Genomic DNA, 20,727 nt, shown 5'->3' with positions numbered 1-20,727 from the left:
GTCTAAGTAACATGCCTACATTTTTTGCAAGAGCAGAACTTACTCTTTAAGGAAACAGACATACAATAGCATACACATGGAAACAAGAGATAAAAAACTTCTCACTTATCCAAGGAACAAAATTAAGAGATATATTCTTTGGGAAGGATAAGGAAAATAAGAACTATTACTTACATGATCACCTGAACAAATACAATCAAAATGGTACATGTCTGACAACGAACCTTTTCAGTATTATTTGAAGAGTCTGACTAGTAGTCCTCAGACTTTGAATATCACTGGCATTTGAAACAAGAAATATTTCAATGGTCAACAGCATCTCAACTTCAGACAGGTAAGATGGAATCTTCAGAAGTTTGTGACATAAATTTCCCTGCAGCTCTGGGTAGCAACCCAGCGATAAAGCATCTGAGAGTAAATGCGGAAACACGAGGAATTAGGATTACCGAAACTGAATATAGATCTGTTTTCTCCTGTGTGACTAAATGTGGAAAAACCCAAATCCCTAATGGATTTTACTATTTCATCTATGAAATGGCCTGATTTGAGAACACAGCACACAGTATTCACACATAATATTCACTGTTGTAAAATGTTTGTTGTTTTTTTTTTCAGTGAGTATTATCAGCTATGATTAAAAAGCTCTGTCAGAAGTCTGGGGACACCAAGTGTGTAATAATACAAGCACAATTTAGGCAGGTCAGACAGAAGCTGCTAATCATGGTTAAAGTGAGAGAACATCTGAACAGCATCTCCTGCTTTGTTCCCCTGTCTTCTGTCATGTGATCCCAGCAACCCAACCTATAGAGCATTTCAAGGGAAAAAACCCAAAAGAGATGAGGAAAAACAATCATTTTAATGTTAACAAAACCAAGTATCCATCCCAGCAAGGATGGACTCTTTATGAAGTCTGCTAACCTCAACAATTCTAAGACAGAATCAAACAGTAAATAATGTGACAATATGGAAGGACCCTAGGCAGAGTGGCACACCCAGTATTAACTTAGCTCAGAAACGGGGAGCTGAAAACAATTACAGACTATTAGCTTTTAGTTGAAAGGAATTTTCTTATAGTTAGGATAAACTAATGAGCCAGACTTCTCAAATCTTAAATATTAATAATATTACCACCATGGAGATAGCGGTTATACTTCTAGAAGTATCAGGAAATCTAATCTGCCTAGAAGAGAAAGTAAAGATGATGCACTTTTCAACCATTTCAGGGTTCACATATATGAAATTCTGAAACTGAATGTAAAAACTAATTTTATCATTATTACATTTATTTCATGCCAGGTAGTATGCACTGATTCTTATTTTCAACTCACCATTTCCTAGTAAGTATTTTGGTTTCAAATAAATTCCCGAGAGTGACACAGGAAGTACTGTTTTTCTTCTTACTCATTTCTCCCCAACAGACTGAGCTGTTATGAGCATATTATCCAAAGAATGTAAGGGGAGGATATTGTTTAAGAAGCAACTTACTTTTGTAATAGGTCCTAGCTTTATACCATAAAGAACTTCTTCCCAAAGCTGTGATTAATCTTCTAAGTAAAAAAAAATCAATAGCAATTTTTTTGGAAAGCATGAAGTCTACTGCAGAAGACGAAACCCCGAGGTTCTTGTTCTCAAAACAGGCATTTATCAGCTTGTTAAAAAGGCAGCTGTATTGAGAAGCATCTACAATATCTGAAATGAAATTAAGGACGTTAACAGCTGAATTAATTCAAATGCAAATCTAGTTGAAGGATTTTTTATCAATCAGTACCTAAATCAGAACTTTTGCCTCTATCAGCAAGATGGAACAAGGTTGGACTAACATGAATGCTTTATTCATCAAAAGTCTTCTCATACAGTAGTTCATTCACATTGTGATGGAGAAGTGTTAAGGTTCAAGTAATAATTTGCTGCCAAAACCAAGAGAATCAGATAAAAATACATTCACTTGCTCAAGCCTATAAATACAATCTTCACCTGATCTCTAGATTTAAGATTTCCACCAATAAAAATCCCCTTGGTTTTCTGCTTCTACTTTTACTCTGAACCGTCTCCTTTTTGGCAGGACTGAGCAGCCTTGTATTCACCTCGTAACTCAAAGAACTAGATCCTCTAAGTAGAAGGTCCTCCAACCAATCTCTCCTAACATACCTAAAAGCATAACTGGCAGTAGACTGAGTCCTACACACAGGAATCAGATGAGGTTTCCTCAGTGGAGCCTAAGTAACTGTATCTCATTTTGAAGTACTCATCCAAAATTTGTCAGATAAATTGAGCCTGAAAGAGCACTCGGTTCTTGACATAGTATGTAAGAGACACTTATGCTGGCTAGCTCAGTTAAAGAAAAAGATCCCCACCTCATTCACCTGAAATTAAGATAAAATAAAACTAAAATATCCCTATTTTATCTCACTGTATAGACTGTGTATGATCCTTAAAAATTTAATGGGTACTTCCTGTTGCCCTGTGTAACTGAGCAAAAGAGGACAGGTCTGTGTGCACATCCATCCAAGTGTGTGCACATGTGCAGCAAGAGCAGCAGAGCACAACAAAAGAAACAGGCCTGTATAAACCCATCTTACTTCTTCAACAAATTTTAGCTAGAAAACACTACAAGAACAGCACAGAATCACCTCTTAAATTTTTAGCTCTTGACACAGAGCTAAAATAAAATAATAATAAAATCTTTTTCTTTACTTACCAGAATGTTTCTGCAAACCTGGTAAGTTCTGCAGAACTTCAAATGCCTGCCTGTACAAACTCTTCCTCAAGTATTTGTGCACTATTGCACATAACAGATTATGTCGATTAAGGATGTCCATTTTATCACAGGGCCACAACGGTGCATCTGTGATCCACTCTGACTCTGTGGCAAACAACAGTGCAGTGTTATTTCTAGGAACTGGAACTTCTGGATGTTGAGACGTTTGACCATTAAGAATGTACTGTAAACTGTACCATGACACAGATTTCTGAATTGTACAGAAAGTGCAGCTCGAGTTATTAATAATTTGTTCCTTATGACCAACACTCCTCAGACTGATTCTCTGAACCTTTATATTGTAAATCATCCCTTTTGTGAAATATCACTGCAGTAAAATGGACTGTCAGTATATAGATAGGCATATACAGATATGCATATATGTACAGCTATAAAACTGAATAGCAAATTTACAACCTCAATATCACTTTATAGCATACATTCTATTCTTTATGCTTCTGAATTCCTTCTCTTTTCAGCAATCAGAATTCCGAGAAGCCGTATGTAATAATTGCAGAAATATGATACTGTTCTAAAGCAATTATATTAAATGGGGATACTGTGAGGTGCAAAGGAATGTTGCTTCTACCCAAGCCAGAAATTTTTTTGACACAGAATGCCCCCTGGTTCAAAGGAAAACTACACATGGGACAAGGTCATTTTCCAAGTTGCACTCCTCCCTCATGGCAGATTTGTGGGTAGAATGGTGTTGATAGCAGAATACTGTGAAAACTTCTGAAAAAAATCAGGCATTAGTTGTAATATTTCTTATACATTTCAAGAAGAATACTAACCAGTAAGATGGATCACATTTCCTTTGTTGCCCCAGTATTATTAACTGTATTTAGTAACACAGACCAACTTGTAACTTTTATCTGAAATCTGTCATAGAAGTGACAAATTCAAATGTAACTGTTCAAATTTAAGTAAAAACTGTAAGACAAGCTTACCTCTCAATACCCTTGTTGCTCCATCCAAATTGCCAGAATGAAGAAAGATTTCTGCAGCTTTATTAACAATCTGACACCTCGATGCTGACCTCGCTGCACCTACAAGTCCTTTCAAGAGTGTAAAATGTATCTGTAGCTCATGCAGTTTATCCAAAACCTTCCTTCCCTAGTATAAGAGGGAGAAGGGAAAGGGGGAAGGTCAGAGAAAGCAGTGACATCAGTGAACACAGAGTATATTTACATAAAATAGAGCAGATTTAATTTAGTTTACATGTTTATAGGTATCAGTTCAGTTACCCAAACTAAGTCAGGGGTGAAGTATAGTAAAACTTCTAATGAAGAGTTTAGTTTTGTTTACTATGTAGACAAAAAAACTCTACCAACCTCTTGTCAAAGAGTTCCCAAGACACTATTACCCATAACATTATTTCTATTATATTAAAAATACTGTACTGACATTATATACTTTGTAATTAATTTGTATTTGCTTACTTTGGTTTATTAATATTTTTAATTTTGATTCCATTCAGTACTACACAATCTACGAAATTCTAAAATATCATACAGAGAATTTCCATTTTGCAGCAGAGTTGTAATTGTTAAACTGAAATAATTACTCCAGCATAAGTCAAAGGAAACACTGATGATTGTATGCAGCAGGACAATAAACTGGAAGAAGCTGGGCCTAACCGGCCAACACTGTAAGAACCAACAACTTTATCACTGGATTCCAGATTGATATTTAGACTGGTTTTCTAGAGAAACTTCATCTTAACTTTTTGGCTGTCCCTTTCAGTCAAAAATGGAAGAAAAGTAGCAGTCTCAATTAAGATCTGAATCTAAAAAAGAGGATGATCGAGTCAAGGTGAGGTATCAAAATCATGTCTCCAGCAGAGCAGGGCCAGGCAGAATTCAATACTTGTCCTGCCTGGCTGCACCTTGCTAGTCAAGGAACAAAGACAAAACTCCAAACCAGATGTGTTTCAGCTCTTGCTTAGCGGGTGCATCAATGAGGAGGTGGCTTATTAAAAACTGTGGTCGTGTGTGAGCATGCACTGTGGTGGCAGAGCAAGGGCCATGGAGGCAGAGGGAAAGAGAGGTTTAGGAGAACAGAGAACTTGACAGAGTTACTTATTAATAAGCTCATTTTTTAAAAATGCTTTATGCCTATGTACATATACACTATGAACTGGTATGTGCTCAAAATTGGACTCTTTTGAAGGCCTACAGGTATCTGCGATCATTTATTTCAGCATAACCCATAAAAAATACGAACATTAACTTCAGTTAACATCTAAGGTGTAAAGAACCCATTAAACTATAGATGTATGTGGCTGAAGGGGAAAATTACATACCAGAAAGACTCAGGTGAAACTTGAAATTTAAGGGCAAACCAGAAATGAAATATAAAATTAAGGAGGATCTGTGTCTATTCCACCCTTCTGGAAAAGAAGGGGCCACTAGGAAGTGGTCTTTATAGAAAGATGGAAAGTATGCAGCTATAAGCAGAAAAATGATCCTTAAAGGAAGGGCACTCAGTTAAAATGCAGTTGTGGAATGAGATCCTTAACTGGACTAGAACCTCTGACCAATTCTCTGAAATACTAAAAACCTGAGTAAAAATAAACCATAGCAATGTCTTTCAAGAAAAAGCTGAAATAGGAAGTGGATGAAACAGCTGCCAAAGGAGCACTGATGTTACAGAATTCTCTACAAGTAAATATCCAGAAAGCAGTCTAGAGTTGCTTGAAGAGCTGTCTCCATACAAGACATATTCATGTTGCATGTTTTTTTGAAGTACATCTGTTCTATGAACTTTCCTTGCCTCTTACAAAGAATACTCTCTTCAGGACCAAGGAGCATACATATTTTACCCCCAAGAGCCACTAATCACCAAAGCGCTGCAATAAAGGGGTTTGACATTCTTGAAGGAAAAACATTTAGAGTTTCAGGCAGTCCAACATATTCATAAAACAGCACAAGGCATGTCCTAAAGCCAAAATTAATTTGGGCAGAGCAGGAAGAGCAAAGCCATTACTACCTTACTTTCTGGACCACGTTTAGCGCAAGAAAGACACGGTATCAAGTTGATACTAGCCCATAACCACAGGATTAGGGATTTATCTGATACACATAATGGAGTGAAACTGGTAGAGAGAGGTAAGAATGACAGCTCCCTGAAGCAGGGATCAATTTGGGATCTGCCAGTTCTGATAAAAATCATTCAGAGCAGAGCCTCATTCACACTCTGATATGGTCAACACAGGTTGTCTACAACACTGTTCGAGGATCTTGTCAGTTATCTCTTAAGAAGTAGGTTTGAGGCCTAACAAAACACTCTCAAAGAAACAAAGATCTTTTGCTCTAGACATGAAAGAAATCATAGTATCATAAGAAGCATCTACTTTTAGTAACTCATGTTGTACAAGAATGACACTACACATGCTTTTCACACCTTGCACCTCTGAAATTAGGACATGAAAATGAATCTCCTTGAAATGTCAGGAGCTGTGCAATCCAAGATCAGGCTCTCCCTTAAGATGGATCTGGAAAACAGCTAAAATGTGTGAAGGCACACAAACATATGCTGAAGAAGACAGCCAAACCCCAAGCCAAACTAAATTCCTCAGTGGGCATGTGAGCACTACCACACCTCAATGCCAAGAATTTAGGTTCTCTCTTCTGTGGTCAGGAGTATCTTAACTGTTCTAACTGCTAAGTTTTGTGGAACAAAAACGCCTAAAAAGTTCTAGCGCAGTATTAGTAAACTGCTAATGTAAAGACCCTCTCTCCTTCCTTTTACTCTTAAACAGTACCACACTGTGCTGTAGCTTGATAGGGACCTGCCAAAGACCACTCAACTCAAGAAGCCAATGCTGCAAAATTAATGATTCATCAGAACAGGTATCGTGCTGCTAGACTAAGCCCCTCTATCAAATATCTCCTGGGACTCGGTTTGATCCTGGAAACAGACTGAGCACTGCACAGGTTTTTTACATAACAGAATTCCTGAAGGTCATCCCCTAGAGACAATCGTACAAAAGACAATTTAATTCCTTGATGCGAACCAGAAAGGGTTCCCTGATGATAACTCACAAAAAAGCCAACCCAAAACCTCAAGAGACAAAAGGGGATGAGAGCATTTGCTTCCATTCATAAAAATTCATGGTAGAAATCATCTAATATGGGATGAGGAACATCCCAGTACAGCATAATTAGTAGCTGAAAGGATCAGGCCCAAGTTCAGAATGTGATCACTGACCAAAACACACTCTAAAATCACTGGTGGTTTATATAATTTCTTATGCTGTCACTTGTCATGTTGCTTTCTGTAAGAGATCTGGTTTGGTACGCACTGGCTCCTTCCAGGAAGAAAAAGACAAATTTAACATTGAAATGGATCTTGCTGCAGTGGAATTATGACCAATACTGCCTGAGGCCTAAGGAATGTAAAACATCCAGTCAAAAGTCTAGTCTCTTAGCCCTGGCCCTGTGTAGTATTTGACAGCAAAGATATGATTGCAAAGGTATTTCTTTGTGATGTCTGAGTTTTGCAAGATTCACAGAACTTAGATTCAGTGGAAGAAAAGCACTTCCAGCAGTGTTCTGGAGAATAAGCAGTTCATCAAGTGCAGCCTTGATATGTTGCTCTTCTGTCTTCCTGGCCTTAATCTGTTCCATTTGAGGTCAGATGCAGAAGCACCAAGTGCAGGAAATAGCCCAAACTTCTCTAAATATCACTTGAGTTGGAGATCTCAGAATGCGGCATGATTGCCAGGTGGAAGAAAGTGACATTTCTGGGAAACAATCCCATCAGCACCTCACCCCAGAATTTCAGGAAGACCCGTCTCTTTGTTCAACCTCAGCTCAGAAAAATCACAAGATGAACACGAGCAATCAGTTTCTAAGTTGCAAGACCAAGTTATCATGGGCTATGATGTAGAAGACCACTGCTCAGAAAGGCATAATAAAATGCTTCGGTCCAGCTGGACAATTAGGAAGTAGTAAGACAACTGGGAGGCAGGTGGCACACCCAGTCATTCCACTAGAGAAACACTGTTTAATATCCAGAAGAGAAATAACTAATTCTTTTTCTTCCAGACAGGTTCCTCTAGCCCTGCATACCTTTACCCACTGCAGTACTTTGTGATACGAATACATTACGCTTATCCCAGTCCTTCCAATGAAAAGTCTGTCTGCTTCATTATGGTGTGAACTTTTCATTACTGGAATGAAGAACAAAAAGGCTTTTTAATCTTCTTTTTTTTAACATGTAAATGCAGTTTTAAAGAAATCACACATTTCAAAAACACAGTCATTGTGAAAATACTAAATACATGTTCTGAAATATTTTCCATTGAAAGTAGCAACTTCCTAAGTCTTAACACCAGAAGTAGGGTAAATAACTATAGTTTTTTCAGACAATATTCCATAGCAGTCTAAGTCATCCACAAAATGCTTGGACATGTAATGGCATAATGTAATAACATCATTATTTGTAAAGTAAGCTTTACATTTTCTGACACCACAAAGAAATTTTGGTAATTGCAGAACTAAGTAATCACAACCTCTTTGGAAGCACTGTTAGTATTTCAGAGCAGTGGTGTCAAAGTAGGGTGTGAGCACAACAATCCATTCAGCTGTGGGAAGGAAATTTTTTTTGTACTATTTGAAAATAAAAATAAGTAAAATACTTTAAAATGTAGTGTTTATTTAATATTTATCTCTTATTTGTAATTCCTATTTTTGTGTATGGTTTATAATGAATTTAATACGTTGGTGTAGTAGCACTTGTATATAATATATAAATAAATAAACTGTGGGTGCTCAAAAATTTTTTACTGATGGAGATGCTTATCAGTTAGGAGACCACTGCTCTAGGGAAGGCAGACTAAGTCCCAAGCTCTGACAAAATCTTCTCTCTGTGTCCCGACTGGAAGCTCTGACGGCTTTTTTATAATACGAAAGTCTGTGGTCAGAAAGCATATGTCACATATCTGGAATAAATATTCACTACGTTTTAGTAGATAACACAGGTTGAAAAACATCTAAGTAATCCTTTATAAAATGATTTAATATCCCACTAACACTTCACCAAGCCTCAGCAATCTGCAAACTTATCAGGAAGAATGATACAGATATGCAGATGAAGGGACATAGAGAGCAAAGAGGCAAGAAAACCTGCCACAACTATTAAAACATTGGGTTCTTGAGCACCCAGCCCTTGCAGAAACCATTGGTTCTTTAGAGAATAAAATAATTCTAAAAATCCAACTTACTAAAAAAGAAGTACAAATTGTATACATGATGTAACCTGTTCAATGTGTTTTAAAATACATAGCTATATATATATTTACAGCACTGAAGTTTGTTTATGCTATTAACACAGTGTGACACTTCACATGACAATACTTAAACACATTTGCCTTTGTCCTGAGCATAGACCATTTTTATTAAAAGATCATGAATTCTGGGTTCTCTTTTTGATTTCACAAAACTACTGTTCCTCCTTCAGTGCCTTCCTTGACTTTAAGTGTAAGCAACTATGCACTTTACTTCTACTGGAAAATAGCTTCTTCTGAACACTACAGTTGATTGTATTTGCACCTTAAAACATTCAGAATATTGTAACATAAAATTAACTAATAATCAGAAAACGATATGAATTGATTTCTAGGATCTTTTAAAAACTCTACAAAAAGCACTTCTTGCATCTTAATTTTACCTGCATCAGCAAAATCGCAAAAAGGGACTCCTGGTCTGTCTGTCTCAGAATCTTTGGTTAGAATTTCAGCCATAGATAAAAATAATTTCTGAAGATCATCAAAATGTTCACATCCAGTTCTTGCATTAAGATACAAAGCTCCCATCTTGGACCAATCCCTTTTCTCCTTGCAATGCTGTAAAGAAGGCAAAGGATAAATGTAAGTAAACCTGTTTCCAGAAAACCAAACAGAAAATACATTGAAATTTGAGATATGTACCTGGGATAGGACTTAAAGAAGAAAAAAATGGAGATGAAACGCTACTGCCAAGAACCTTCATGTTCATATGGCAGTTACATGTTGCCAAACTTTCATGGACTGCTAATTACTTCTGTCCCTCAAAAAATTAAATTCCTTTTTTCATGTCATGACCCCAATTGAGAAAGCTCATAACTTATTCATCCTATTTAGGAACTCACATTTATACAGGTTTGGGTTTTTTTTCCCATGATGCATGCTGAATTTATGGCTATTTTCTATATGAATTAGTCTTTTGCTTCCCAGATCACTTGATGACTTCGGTGTTAAAGGAGTAAAAAATCAGTCCGGTTTTTTCCCTTTTTATATTTCAATCTCTGGATCTGCACAGGATGTGTGATAATATGTAAATTATATTACAACTGTGCATAATGAGTAATCTGACCTTGAATAGGAAAGACACAAGTGTCCAAATAATGTTTCAAAATATTTTCTTATTCTTTAAATTACCTGCTCAATGTTGTCAATTGCAGCTTTTACAATTATGTTTTTTTATACTAGATATGAATTCTATCTGCTAAATAAGGTATTAAATAAATTTTTGGTGAATGATGTACCACTACCAATTACAAGCACAACAAATGTAAAGCAGAGGAAATAAATACCTGAAGTTACAAAATCTTTGAATTTGATGCAAAACGAAGATAAAAACTACAAGTATGTAAACTGAAATACTGACATTACAGAAAGGCCCTTGAGAGTTTTCTCCTGCATGAGAAAGCCTTCCCAATGCAAAGCCTTCCCAAACATGGCTTTGCATAGATGTATTTTGTCTATAAGCTCACTATACTTAACAATAAAGCCCACTAATTTAAAAAGGTGTAGAAATTGCTATATCTTGTAGGTTTAAAAGAAGTAATGAAGAATGCACGTACTGTACCTGAATTTCAGCCACTGCCAAATTGAAGTCAAAAATCCATGTCTTTTCAAAATATCTTTCCTTAATTCTTCCAAATGAAAGAAAAAGAATACTTAAATTTTAACACATCCTATTGAACTAGCAGAAGGTGAACAGCAAATTATAACATATGAACAATGAACTGATGTGATTTTTGATCCTATTTGCTTCACATTACACAAATGTGTAATGCACACTGAAAACACTCATTTAAAATCTTGCCAAGGGAAGTTAGCGCACGTATTAAACAAATAACTGAGCAGAGCTATTTTCACAGAATATATTCCCTTCCCTCAGTAGGAATGTAACTGAAAAGGTACAAATAAGACTTGCAGTCCACCAAGTAAATGCAGAACTGCGTTGTCTGTATGTCTGACATAAAATGACAAGTGCTACCTTCAAGTACCTAGGAGCACAACACTTCATTCTGGTGCTGCTACTGAAACAATGGATTCATCTTCCCAGTGAGATGCTATCATGAAGAGATACATAACCTACACAAGAATGTGCCAACACATGTAGCTGAAGCAGCACAGCTGCTCAGTCTTCATAGATACAGATCATTTCTCACCTTCGGCTGAACACACGTACATACTGAGGCAACCTGCAAGAGGTCATGCCTTTGTGAAGCAGATTCCTGATAAAAGAAGTGATAAAAATTACCTCCAATGTGTGTGGTAGGTTGCACTAGTAAAACACTGAGATCCATGGCTGAAGGTACTGTATGAGAAGAGTATGCAAAAGCAGCAAGTAATTTCTACACTGCTTTCAGTTGGAACTGTGGTGACTTGTTTTCAGACAGCACAGGTTGCATGTTTGGTTTGCTCTAAGAATTAAAGCTATGTTTATGAATCAAAATTTAGTTTCTCAACTTGTGTGTGTGTGTGTGTGTGTGTGTGTATGATGCAGATGATACAAAAAAGAAAAAGGATCCAATCTTGTTCAAGCAATGGGAAGTACCAGCAGTTTTGGAACAGATTCGACATTTTGCCCAGCATACTCCAGCAGTACTCAAAAAATGACCCTCCTCCCTAGCAGTGTTGGCACAAATGTTTATGTAGTCACATTGTAAAGGAAACTAGAAAACTACTTCATATTATAACTAATCCTCTTATGCCTCGAAATACTGTTTGCTTATGTGGGCCTAAATGATACATTAAACCATGATATTTCTAATTTGGCTAGCTATATAAACTTGTATCACAGCTGGCAGCAGATTGTACAATGATGACTGATACGGAAAAAAATAATAATTGAGGTCAGAATCTAAGTTTTGATTTAACAGTCCTTGATCTTTGAAACACAGCAGATTGACAGTGCTTTAAAATACAATTAGGCATGATATGATAGTATTTTCATCCAAAACATCTTACAGATTTCACATAAATTTATAAAAATAGATGCTGAAGAAGGAAATAGACAGCTATAACTAGAACAGCTCCTTAAAGACATACCTGGATTTTATGTTCAAAACAGAACTCATTTCCCAACTGGAAACTTGCAATTGGTGGAGTAACTTAATAATGTAGTCAAAATGTTCTAACTCAAGGTACATACCAGCATCAATGAGCTGTAATATCAAACAAGGTAAGAAAAGTAAGTATACAAGAAATTGTGATGACTTAACATATCTTCAGAAGTAAGTGGCAAACAACACTGGGAAAAATCACAGTGAAACTCACTGAAAAACGAAGGAATAAATGAAAACTGATACCACAAATTCAGCTTCTCATAGTAACACATTTAATATTATTTCAGTATTGTTTTTTCAATTGATATGTTTGAGTTTTAAAACAGGCAACGTATTTCAGAAATTCCAACAAGCAGCAGTAGAACAAACAAAACTCATACCTTACAAAAGGTACTGATTAATGCAGGCACAGCTTTTCTTATATTCAAAGAAGCCACATGCTCAAAAACTTTCAGAAGAACATCTACAGCTGGCTAATATAGACCAAAAAAGCACAATCAGTTTTGCAACTCTGTTCAATTACAAAGCTTAGAGATTTTATAATAGGGTATTCTGAATTACTCCCCTCACCCAAGATTTGAGTACCAGAGTAAAAACAAACCTATTACTACAAATGGCATAGTACTCAAAAACCTAAAATTATGAAACTAAGGTTTAAAAAATACTACAAAGTCACCTACCAGTGTCTTGATCTGTACAATTGCATTCAATATCTGAAATACTTCCTGCAACAAACAGTTGTTGAGCAATGAAACAAGAAGACCATTCAGCACTTCAGAAGCAAAATCTGTACCAGGAGTAACTTCTTTGTAGTACTGCACAAATATTTGGACTGCAAAAGCAATTAAATTGAATTTCACTTTGGGGTTAACTGATGCCAACTATTTAAACAAGTTATTTCCTTACATTTTAGAGACAGTGTAGCGACACTTAATTGTCCAAAATCTTAGGGACAGGGATATGGAGAAATATGGGTGAAAGGATCCAGTCTGAATACAGTGTTAACCTTACCAGAACCAGACTGACTATTCTGAAATATGTTGTATCACTGAACTGAGCACTGTAAGCCCTGAAGGTTCCAAGAAAGCTTAGCTGATTTGGTGCAGCACAAGAAGAATGCACAAACCCCCGTTAGATTTGGTATGTGCATCAAGGTAGTAAGGCCCTTCCAGACAGGAAGCTCTAGGAAGTGAAGTGCAGTGTTACAGTGGATGCTCTTAGAACCTGTTCCAGTGCTACCCTTCCTTGATAAACACATCCTATAGCCTGCTGGTAGCCAGTGTTACCCACGTTAAAACACTCATGTGCTCAGCACAGGAACATTGCAGCACAGGGTGCAACTGAATTCCCCGTTCTCATTCTGCTACACTCTAAGAAGCTTTCAAAAACTTAAAAGAATGCTCAGGACCGGTATAAAAGGAATCACTCTTCAGAGTAGAAACAAAATAAAAGCCCTTTCTGACTGAACTCAAAGGCTCAGAAGGATCTGAACGAACTGCAGTCCCTAAAATGCGTTAATCAAAATTGTTCGCATATATGGTGTAAGGACTAAACTAAAGCTGTTTGGGGTGGGTACAGTAGCAACACTTAATTTCAAGAGCTTCCATTCTCAAGTTTTTCAGTTTTTGATGTTTGGCCAGGGTGTTCAAAAGCACCTTAATAAAATTTGGGTTCTTTTAAACCTCCTCCCTGCCCCATTTAAATATTTCTACTCCCAAGTCTAGTTACAGTCAGGTTAGGTTCATTTTATGTGGAAGTACGATTTCTAACAACCTCCCCAGGCAAGTGCATATGTAAATTTCTAGCCTTACTGGGAAACTGAACCATGAAAACGGAGGGATTGAATGTATTCTTTCATTTGAAGTAAGAACTTTTTATTCACTACTGAAGAGGCAACCATTTCTCTCTTAACAGACTATTTAATTTGCTTTAAATAAGCTAAGTATCAAAGATACATCAGCAGCTACTACTATACCATACCTGCACGTTTTAGGAGACCTGATTCTTTGATACTAATGTATGTCCTAAGAATTGCCATGCAAATCTGTTAAAAAAAAAAATTATAGTAAAATGTAACCTCAGTTTATGCCAAACAAAAGAACTACCCACAAACATGAGTTCTATTATATAATGAGCTTTACATTGCTTCTATTTAAGCCATACATACTGACAAATGATGTAAGAAGGTAATGGGATCTGTAGGCAAAGGCTCTGTCAAAAGGCCAGCAAATCTAACAGAAAAATAATGCAGATAAATGTTTGGGAAAGAGGCTGCTGGGACCACAAATATTTGTATGTGTGTATTTACTCATAGCAAACAAACAAAAAAAGAATTTGAAAATGCAGTCACTTCAGAATTAGTATAAATGTGGCAGACTATAAACGAAGAAAGGGAAGCAAAAATGTGAAACATGGTAAGTAAAAATTACATTCATGTACCAACTAAGAAGTCAAAAAATCATCCAGAAATGAAGATGGTAACACTGATTTGTCACAAAGAATCACTCATAAGGACACAGAACAAAAAACTCAGAACTAACTTCATTTAATGAGCCATTTCACCACAGACTGACTTGACCAAAAAAAAAAATCCACACCTAGGTATTTTAATGTTATTTGATATTGAACATTCTTGTCTTAACATCTTAAGCTGTCAGCTTTGTGATACTTATGTTTTGCTCCATCTCTGCAGATGAAGAAATAAAGACTACTGATATTACATCTTAGAATTCCAAGTTAGGGAAAACCTCCACCCCCTTTTTAGAAAGTCTGTGTCACTTCTGGAGCATTTACAGTCTTTCTGCACAACAATATACATCGGTCATATTTAATACAATTTTGTTAAATAGTTAAACATCAAGAGACAAAAAATGCCCTAAATGTCATGGCATTACAGAACTGAATCAGGTATATTTTTACATGCAACTTCAAAATAACACAGGATTCACTCATGAAGTTAATTATACAGCAAATGAATTGTCATCAAAACAGAAGACACTGGTTTATGGCCAAGACATCTTTCTTTTTTTAAAACCATTAACCTGTTCAGATCATCAAGCCAAAGAATACGAAAACACCTAAGTATAAATAAATCTTATTGTTTTTATTTTGAAGCAGTATTGTAATGTTGAACTATTGTCCAGGATATATCTTTCAGAAAATCATGTCAAATTTTTGATCATTAATATATGTGAAGTGTCACTTGAGAACAGGTTAACTCATTTAATCCAAATCTATACTCCCAGGTGGCTGAGGGCATTTCCAGAAAAAATTTCAGCACATGCTTATAGTATGGAAATCAGTTTGCTTTCTTTTGGAATTTGTTTTTCTCCTTCTTTGGACTGACTCCCAAAAAAAGCCAAGATTGCATCTGGAGCTCTGACTGTTCCAAGTATTGTGAAATTGCTTGGACAACCCACTTGTAGTAGTATTTAATCATGGGACATGCTGTAATACATTAATAAAAGAAACTAAATGTGTTATTCATTTACACCTTCTAGAAGGCTTCAGTTGATTTAGTTGTTCCAATTTTGAAAGGTGTAACTGCACCCACAGACTATAAAAATATAAGAATCTTTAAATTTTGAGTTAGCTGTAATAGATTTTGAATTAAGGTACATGAAAGAGATGATTCCTATTTTCAAAAGGCAGTGTAAATCGCACTATTCTGTCATCTATCAGTTGATTCCATGATTCATTTAACATGACAATTTAATAAAAACCATAGTAAAGGCCTCTCTATCTTATACAATCAACCAACCAAATCTCCAGTAAAACATGGTCCTACTACAGTAACACAGATGTGCTTATTCAGAAGAACAAGCACAGGAATTCAGTAAATACTTCAGCATCTCCACTCAGTGCCCACTCTATTGTTTAATAAGGGAGAAACTCCCATAGTGCAGCCTTTATCTCAGTGAGATCAAAACCAGGATCGTTCTTGCAGGAAGTTTCTGTAAGCTGTGGAAGCTTTGAGATGCACACTCTATTCAGCGTGGCTGAAACTGACCAAAAGGTTCAAAGGTCGTTTAGTGGTGGTTAGAGACAGTAACAAAAGGACAATGTAGAATCTCATTTCTTTAGGAAGCCACCTTAAAAAAACAAAACCAAAGTCCACCACAACAGAAGCATATACCCAAGGTCTCAAAGTTTAAGACAACACTAATGAAGGTGGAAATCATCCTATTTTATATCCATTTTGTTTCCAGTTAAGAGGTTCATAGGATTAAGGAATAGGAGAATATGAAGCCACAAAAAGTAAAAATTTCTTTAATGGATAGGAGTCCAAAAAAATTTATGAGTAAGGTACACAAAGCTAAAATAAAATCACGAAGAGAAATACAGCTTGCATAAAGACATGTTTTCAAACAACTTATTTAACCATGAAATGATTGTCTGTGCTACACTCGAAGTGTCGTTTGAACAAAACAATTTCCTGTATTAAGCTCACTGCCTCTTGCCCTTTCACCGAGGACCACTGAGAAGAGACCAGCTTCATCTCCGTTACCCTCCCTCCATCACTGATCCATATTGTTAAGATCCACCCTCCCTTTACTTTGGCAAGTATTTAAAACAGTCTTAACAGTTTTGTTTACCTAATACAAAACAGATTTCACTGTTTGAAAAGGAAAGGCATCTTCTAAAAAAAGGACAAAAAACTGGTAACGTGTACAGCTTGCTGAGCTCAAGAGTATGCTGATTTTCAAAACATATGATGTTTTTATGAATTCAAGCACTACTGTGTTGGGTGATCAACCACAACTTTAAAGTGTTATATATTAGGAAGTTATGCCTTAAAGCATCAACCAGTTACTTAAAGAAAAAGAAAAAAATATACATTATGTGGAAAGGTATTTCTCTTCAAAAACGCTGGAAACTATTATCACTGAAAACACAGCTCTAAGCAAGTGGACTATCAGTCCGCATAACAGTTTCTGAAGAGATTTATTCCTCTTGTATAAGATTAGATGCCTTTGTCGCTTCTTTACCTGTTTTTCGTTTATGTACTTTGGTGCCACCATGAGGTACTTGGCCTATTATAATTTTTAAATTGACAGGTCTAAAACCATAAATACATACACAAACAAACAAAACCCAGGTATACTTTCAGACTACCACAAAACTTTGGCTAAGGTTGGTGGGCAGAACTGTTGAAAGTGTGCTGGAGTGCTGCGCCACAAGTAAAATCAAATGGAATGGATTTTTAATAGTTTTAGGCAAATAATTCTTTCATGTGCCTGTAATATAATGAAGCACTACAAACCACAATTACTTAGATAAGCCAGCTGAAAATTGCAAATATTCACTACAGCCTGCCAAAGATGTATCACACCTGAGAAAAAAGGAAAAATGTTCCATACAAAACTAGTCTCAAATTATCTTAGTATTTTTAAGATGTCATACAAATTTTCAAAGGGGTTAGAAAGCATTAGAAAAAATATAAAGCAGCTTTTTTCTTGAGATATATTAAGGAAAAGAGAAAACATTAAGAACAATAAAACCAAATCACACTGATGTATTTCTAAAATTCTGACACAGTATATCTAAGATATCAGGAAGACAGACAAGCTCCTTTAGATGTTAATTTTTTTTTAGCAATTATGTCTAACAGGTTAACTGCAAGTTATTTGCTGTATTTCGATTCTGAAATGTTTTACGTACTGACATTAGTGATAAAATTGCACTCATACCAATAAGATGGTAGGTAAGATATAAGTCTTGTAAGACCTTGTGAGGACAAGTTTAGGCGTTTGTTATTGGTTACTTGTTTCGATGTTTTTGTTTGCTTCCAGTTAACTTACAAAACTTTCATACAGCCAATTTCAAAATCTTATTACATAATGTCAGCACAATTAGCTTGCCTTGCACAGTTCTTGGAAGCATTAAAATCATAATATCTCTGTTAAATGGTTTGAAAACACATTTAATTTGCCTGTCATTGGAAAACTATTTTTGCTTGCAAATTATTATGAGAATTGTTGCTCCATTTAAGGAGATTATAGCATTTTAGAACAACTATGCTCGTGTTGCACAAAACATGCAGGAAGTAATATACCACAGATGACTTTTGGCTTTAACAATGCATAAAAAGCCTTTGCAAAGGTTTGCTTAAAGTCCCTGATGCTCAGGATAGAAATGTCTCAGAATCTGCCCATTCTGCTACTCTGTATTTGTACAGCCTAATTCTTGCTCTTTTGTTGATGCATGTTCTCTCAAAATATCTACTAGTTCAAAATTATACCATGTTTAAAAAAAACTTTAGAAGACCTTGAGAGGAAGAATTTCTGAACAATTTTTTCATCCATCAACCCCTGAAATTTGCTCCCTTTCCATATATAAATGAACAAAGGAAACGATATTTTGCTCTAAAAAGTGTTCACTTACAATCTTATCCTTACTTCAATACATTTTTTTACCTTTTCTTCCCCTTGTCCAGGAACATGACAGAACCAACATTTTGCTCTTTCACACCCACGTGAAGTCATGAAATAATATCTGCAGTATCTACGGGGCAAGTTAAGTGCATCAAGGATCTGCTGGACTGAATGAGAAGCCTGGAATAAAATAAAATTAAAACAGGCAGAAGAAGCCACCTAGTATTTCTTGAAAGCAAACATGTTCTTTGTTTTTTAGAATTTCAAAATATCTACAAATTATAAACAAAAGCAGCAGGTGTGATCTATAATTAAGCCTCTGAAACAACCCTCATCTCTATACTGTACTTGCAGCTTTTCAAAGGACACAAAGATCAATCCCTTGTCCTGTCACACTAGTGTCTAACACAACAAAAGGCTGTCTTGAAGACCACAAACAGGGATAATGCAAGAACTGCTAAATGAGATGGACAATGAGTAAAGAGGAAGGAGAAAGGTGACAAGATCCTGCAAGGCTCTGAGTAACCATCTGAGAATTCTGGGGCATAAATTTCCTTTACCCTTTTTCAGTGCCCAGCATCATGGATAAAGCAGGCTGTCCTAAGCATGTGAAACCTTGTCTGTTTTTCAGTTCTACAAAAACCAATAAAGCAAAAAGCATTATTTGATTTTGCTTAAGCTAACAACAGAAATCAAGAAAACTCCACTGTGAATAGCTGTCCCTTCATCACTGATTTTGTTCTCAGAAACGGTATTTACTCAGTGATAACATCTTTAAAGGTATAAAAACATAAACACGTACAGATTCATAATTTCTGACTTGATATATGGGGAACTGTCTGAATAGCCATACGAAATTTAGTGCCAAAGGATCAGAAATCAAAGATTTAACAACTCACAATTGCATTTTTCTCTGTCTTCCATGGCTCAAAATCTCCACAATTCTTCAATGGCAGTAAAGTACTTCTTCCTGAAGATTTGTAACCTAAAAATTGGGATGAGGGCAGCAAGTCACATAATAAAAATGAATCATACTGAAACCTCTCTCATTTATCTTATTTTCCTTTATATTTATAGTTCCTTCAAGTCACAGCAACTATTAATGAAAATTTGATTAATGCAGTCTAAAGCCAGTAATTTGAATTACAGTTTTCTTAATCATCCTGAAAGTGAGACTTTACACAAACTTCAAGAGTAATCACATTTAAATTAAAAATTCACTATTTTATCCAAGGTTCCTACTCTAACTTACAGAGATAAGAAAAGAAATAAAAATATCTAGAAGTTTTAATTTCAAAAGGAAAAGAACCTACCCACTTTATCAGTAATCTTTGCATTCCAACATCACTAGCCCTAAATTTAAGCTATTTTTTCAGAACTGATAGAAAAACTTTCATACTCATATGTTTTAAGCAGTGCAGTAGTGAGCTTTAGCCCAATGTAAGTCACTGGTTTCTTAACCGTGAAACTTGGTTTTAGAACTTTAATTATTACTGATTACAGTTTTCTTTCTTTGAAAAATGAATAATGTTAATGGAAGATAAAAGTTCAAAATTTCAGCTCCGTATCTAAAGACAAATGAGAGCCTTTGAATGCCCTGCTTTCTAGGATTCCCATTTGGCTCCTTCAAAGAACTGAGTGTTCAAAAGACAGGGTGCTTAGCCCTTTCTGATAAACTATAGCTACTAAAGGGCATCCAGTAACAAATGTTCTGCTAGAGACTGGCACTAGGTACTCGGTTCTTAATTTGCTTGTCTTTCTAAACAGATAGGGCCATCACAGGATAGGAAGGCACAACATAGTGTAGAACAATGAATATTTAATGTCAGGTACTGTCACATCGCAAAACCTTGTGAAGTGATGGTGGGCCATCGATAAATTCAGGATTGGATACACTTAGTGACAAGAAAAAGACTGAGAAAACAGCCAACCACTATCTATGGAAAAATGCCACTGGGAATTTGATCTTTCCTCCAGATTCTTCCCATCCCCAAGCACAGAGTTTTTGACCAGGTCCTTTCAAGTGTTTGTACTCTTCCTGCGGACTGTAGGTCAGACTTGTAGGGAAGCAGGCACTAAAGTGAAACAGCTAATCCTGCCTGTACAGGTCTCGGAATAAAAGGCTGTTTTGCCCTGTACTAGCACAGAAACTCTTCCTTTGGCAACTTTCAAATGATTTTAAGAAGGAAGATGTAGAAGAACTCTTCAGAAGGCCAAAGACATGAGCAGTTTCAAACAACTTGAGTCTGAAGA

At 36.0% G+C, this 20,727-nt stretch overlaps 1 protein-coding gene across 5 annotated transcripts in view; it reads right to left on the bottom strand.

Annotated features, from left to right (window-relative positions):
- The window catches only part of TOPAZ1 (testis and ovary specific PAZ domain containing 1), a 42,878-nt gene that overhangs the window by 3,945 nt on the left and 18,206 nt on the right, over positions 1-20,727 (bottom strand). For 4 of the 5 annotated variants that reach the window (XM_019285738.3, XM_020584599.2, XM_020584600.2 and 1 more), the window contains 13 exons: positions 19,374-19,459; positions 18,517-18,654; positions 14,081-14,144; positions 12,781-12,932; positions 12,481-12,573; positions 12,084-12,199; positions 10,612-10,678; positions 9,434-9,608; positions 7,834-7,934; positions 3,709-3,874; positions 2,699-2,863; positions 1,486-1,689; positions 225-408 (listed from right to left, as the gene is read on the bottom strand). In XM_019285738.3, coding sequence (XP_019141283.3) covers positions 225-408; positions 1,486-1,689; positions 2,699-2,863; positions 3,709-3,874; positions 7,834-7,934; positions 9,434-9,608; positions 10,612-10,678; positions 12,084-12,199; positions 12,481-12,573; positions 12,781-12,932; positions 14,081-14,144; positions 18,517-18,654; positions 19,374-19,459 — 1,711 coding nt within the window. The remainder of the gene's footprint in view (positions 1-224; positions 409-1,485; positions 1,690-2,698; positions 2,864-3,708; positions 3,875-7,833; positions 7,935-9,433; positions 9,609-10,611; positions 10,679-12,083; positions 12,200-12,480; positions 12,574-12,780; positions 12,933-14,080; positions 14,145-18,516; positions 18,655-19,373; positions 19,460-20,727) is intronic. The other variant, XM_020584602.2, reaches the window with a different exon arrangement.

The sequence above is a fragment of the Corvus cornix genome, chromosome 2 (assembly GCF_000738735.6).
Source record: "Corvus cornix cornix isolate S_Up_H32 chromosome 2, ASM73873v5, whole genome shotgun sequence".
Classification (NCBI taxonomy): Eukaryota; Metazoa; Chordata; class Aves; order Passeriformes; family Corvidae; genus Corvus; species Corvus cornix.
The sequence above is the reverse complement of the archived record's forward strand: the minus strand, read 5'-3'. Positions and strand labels throughout refer to the sequence as shown.